A 4,218-nucleotide genomic window follows, 5' to 3' on the forward strand; every position below is an offset into this window, starting at 1 on the left:
CCTGCATGAGACAAAGTAGCACCTTTCCACAAAGCAATATATTTGTTAACAGAATCAACGAGGGGTGAGTAGTTCGTCACTTTCAGCTTCTGGGCATCCAAGGGCACCCCCAAGTACCTGACCGGGAGAGACCCTTCGGGGATCCTTGTGAAACTAAGATCCTCCTGGACTCCAGCACTGAAGATGTTAGACTTATTGGCATTGATAGCCAAGCCTGACGTTCTTTCAAGCTCGTTCAGAGCTTTCATGAGAACGTCCACCGAACAAGCATCACCCCTACAAAACAACATAAGATCATCAGCAAAAGCAAGGTGAGAGATTTTCAGGTTAGCGCACCTTGGGTGGAAGTTGAAGTCCGTACTTCTCGTTTTGACCTTGAGCATCCTCGAGAAGTACTCCATGCAAAGGGTGAAGAGCATAGGGGACATTGGGTCCCCTTGGCGCAAGCCCCTCTTCCCTTCAAAATATCCGTGCCACACCCCATTCACGGAAACGGAGAAGGAGGCAGTTCTCACGCATTCCATGATCCATCCAGCAAAAATCGGCGGAAACCCGAGACCATCAAGGACTTCTTGCAGAAAGTCCCAGCTGACCGTATCATAAGCTTTTCGAATATCCACCATGATCATGCACCTCGGTGATATTCGTTTCCTTGCATATCCCCGAATCAGCTCTTGCGCCATCAAGATATTCTCAGATATGGACCTTCCTTTCACAAAGGCACCTTGCGTCGGGTCAATTAAGTCAGGAAGGACCACCGCCATTCTTGCCGCCAAGATTTTGGTGACAATCTTGTAGATGACGTTACAACAAGCAATTGGCCGGAAATCCTCCGCTCTCAGATCATGAGTTTTCTTTGGAATAAGCGCAATCTAAGTATGGTTCCACTGTTTTAGGAGCTGCCCGTTCCTAAAAAACTCTCGAACCGCCTCCGTCACCAGGACCCCCACCGTGCTCCATTTCGATTTGAAGAAGGCTGCCGTGTAGCCATCCGACCCTGGTGATTTATCATTACCCATGGAGAACAAAGCCTCTCGGATTTCTTGCGCAGAGATCGACGCCGCGAGCCCCGCAGCCTGATTCGCCGTGATGTGCTCCCCTTGTTCAAAGTACAATTCCACCGTGCGTTCCCTTTCGCGGACTCTCCCGAACAAGCCCGAGAAAAAATCCACAAAGAGCCTCCCAACTTGATCGAGGGAGTGCGTCAGGGCTCCGTTACTGTCTAAGATGGCCGAAATGGAGGTGGCTGCATTCCTCTTGTTTATCAGCTCATGGAAGTACTTGGACCCCTTATCAGCTTCAACAAGGTGGGTCGTATTAAGCTTCTGCGCAAAGAACTGCCTCTCGGCCTCCAAAAGGAACACGGCTTTCGCCTTCAGAGCCCGCAAGGTTGTTCTTTCATCCTCCCCGGCATTAATCACATCAAAGTTTTCTTGTGCCTCCGCTAACACATCCTTTGCTGACTTAACCCTCTCCGAAATATGACTGAAGTTCTGTCGGTTCAGCTTTCTTAGAGGCCCCTTCAACGCCTTGAGTTTCTTGGAGAGTATCAACTGTTTGGACCCATCCATCACTTCGGCCCAAGGACCATTAAGTGTAGTATCAAACTCGGGGTGTTTGAGCCACATGTTGAGAAACTTAAACGGCTTCTTCCCCGTGTTCTCGGCCATGGAAGTCGTGACAATCACAGGGGAGTGATCCGAACACCATTCCATTCGGCCAAAGATAGCCATACAAGTGATGCCATTTTGGAGCCAACCATCATTGATCAGCACACGGTCAAGTTTAGCTTCCATGTGCCCGTTGGTCCAAGTAAAATCTCGCCCGAACGACGGGCAGTCCGTGAGGTCAAGATTCATGCAGCACGCTTCAAAGTCCCTCACATCATATCGCGAGAGATCCGCACCACCCCTTCGCTCGGAAGCCGCAAGGGTAGCGTTGAAGTCACCCACAACAAGCCATGGTTCAGAAATAGCCGACCCCAACCTTTGCAAACCATTCCATAGCGGTCTTCTGGTGACCACCGAATACAAACCATAGACAAAGGTGCAAAGCACCTTCACCTGTGAGATCTTACATACAAGCAAGCAGTGGATGAACTGAGGGGCCGTTTCCAAGATCAAGCAATCCACTCTCGCAAAATCCCAAACAACAATCATCCTTCCTCCATCAACATCATGAAAATTCGTGGAGAATTTCCAGTTACCTCTTCTATTCAACACAAAACGGTTAGCTTTTTCCAAAGTCAGTTTTGTTTCAAGGAGACAACAAACTGACAACTGATTATTCTTGATGAAGTCCCAGACTTCCTTCATTTTGAGGGGTTGATTCAAACCCCTCACATTCCAGCTTCCAATCTTCATCGACAACGGAAGGTGGGTACTTGCCAACCACCGCCGCCAGCCACCAAATTATTCCCTGATGGCGAGGACTTCTTGTTCTTCTTCTTCTTCTTGCCAGAACTCTTTTTCTTCTTCTTGCGGCCCGGTGTCGTAGCATTGTTCTGTTTGACAGCGGGCGTAGAGCAGCCCGTGTCCTCCACTACCGCTGCGTTAGCCGCGACCAAGTGCGGAAATGGTTCCATAAGTGAGCTGTCTCCATATCCGGGCTCATTAGGATCCACAAAGGTAGATTCGCTGCCCCTCTCCATCTCGGCAGCTTCGGCCATAGTACCAAAGGCTGCCTGTTCACCGTTTTGTTCGGCCGTAGAGTTCGCATGCTCGCTAGCATCTGCACCCACACGTTCAAGTTCATCGGTTGGTGGATTATCATTCAAATCAGCATTCACGGGCTTGTTCAGTCCCTCATTCAAGCCATCAACCGTGGTAGGAGTCTCTTTATCGGGCAGTTGCTCAGTCTCTCCAACAACATTATTCGTTGCGACTTCCTCTTCCCCGGCATTCATCGGTGAGTCGACATTGACATTGTCACGCGGGGCTTCACCCGCACCATTGTTCTCCTCGGCTCGCTGTCTCAGGTTGTTCTCCACCCGGCTCAAGGGGCATTCTTTAGTGACATGCTTTCCACTTCCACAGCGAGAACAGAACATTGGCAGGTTCTCATAAACAATCGGCTGCTCAAACACATCTCCCCCCGGGAGCTTAATGGACACATGGTCTGGCTGTTCAGTCGAGCAATCCACCTCAACAAGGATACGGGCAAACGTAGACTTCTTCATCTCCTTGGTAAACCTGTCACGCATCAACGGCTTTCCAAGGTTGGCCGCAATTTTGCTCAAGGCATTAAGATGCCAGCACGGCTTGGGGAGCCACGGCATCCGGATCCAGACCGGCATCTTGCAATAATCCTCATATGCTAGTCTCGCACCTTCGGGTGGAATGTGGAGCAGAAGTCTTTTTCCAAAGAGCGCATAAGGACCACCATCCAGCACAAACTGCCTATCTTCTTCTTTCAGAAACCAAAACAGCACGTGGCCATTGAGGAGGTTCTCGGCTTTGCAGTTTAGGCTCCAAGACTTCACCAAACCATCCACAGCTCTCATGCCAGGGAATCTGCCCGCAAATCTGCCCAGCAGACGGAAACTCCACACATCTTCGAGAACCAAGACGTCATCCACACCAAGGTCAATGATCCCATCAGTTTTCTCCAAGTCCAGGAGGTTGCACTCGTCACCCTCCAATTCTTGCAGATTATTGAACGGAATCGGAGGGTTAAGAGGCCCTTGCTCAACTTGAACATTCCGTCTTGGGACCCAAGTATGTTGTCTTGCGCCAACTGCAGATCCCCTCGCTCTCGAGTTCACATCGGCGGCATCGGCAGCAACTCTCGTAGGTGCGGGCTCGGGCCTCGGGCGCACGGCTCCCGTGTGGCCGGTTTCCGTTGCTTCAACAGTCGACGCCCCGACAGTCGCTCGTGTTGGAGCGACCGCGGGGCTCCTCGGACGCACAGCAGCAACACGGCCAGAACCAGCCATCTCACATTCAGACAAGGAGGCCATCTCACTCACCAAGCACCGGTACTCACAGGCAGTTTATCAGGTTATCACACTCAACACCAATCGGTACCCTCAGGCGGTTTATCCGGTCAAGCACAAAGCAAGCGCCGTTATACACAGATACACGGCGAGGATCAGCGGGTTACCTGATTGCGGGCGTCTCGCACTGTCGTCGTGGTCGCGTCGGGTAAAAGAGCCGAAACCCTTCGCAAACCCTAGCGTGTATACTGAACACGCGGACAAGTTGCGACAGCGCCGATAAT

At 51.1% G+C, this 4,218-nt stretch overlaps 1 protein-coding gene across 1 annotated transcript; it reads right to left on the minus strand.

Moving 5' to 3' along the window:
- Positions 1 to 872: 872 nt before the first annotated feature.
- LOC116027082 lies at positions 873 to 3,958 on the minus strand. The gene is made up of 2 exons (XM_031268509.1): positions 2,546 to 3,958; positions 873 to 2,309 (listed from the first exon to the last, which is right to left on the minus strand). Exons 1-2 carry the CDS (start codon positions 3,956 to 3,958, stop codon positions 873 to 875), a joined length of 2,850 nt encoding a protein of 949 aa, XP_031124369.1.
- Between the last annotated feature and the right edge of the window lie 260 nt (positions 3,959 to 4,218).

Source organism: Ipomoea triloba, chromosome 8 (assembly GCF_003576645.1).
Source record: "Ipomoea triloba cultivar NCNSP0323 chromosome 8, ASM357664v1".
NCBI lineage: Eukaryota > Viridiplantae > Streptophyta > Magnoliopsida > Solanales > Convolvulaceae > Ipomoea > Ipomoea triloba.

Coding starts and splice junctions, on each gene's coding strand:
- LOC116027082 (XM_031268509.1), bottom strand. CDS start 3,958: ATGGCCTCCTTGTCTGAATGTGAGATGGCTGGTTCTGGCCGTGTTGCT. Junction 2,310..2,545: donor TGGTCGCGGCTAACGCAGCG/GTAGTGGAGGAC, acceptor CTCAAAATGAAG/GAAGTCTGGGACTTCATCAA.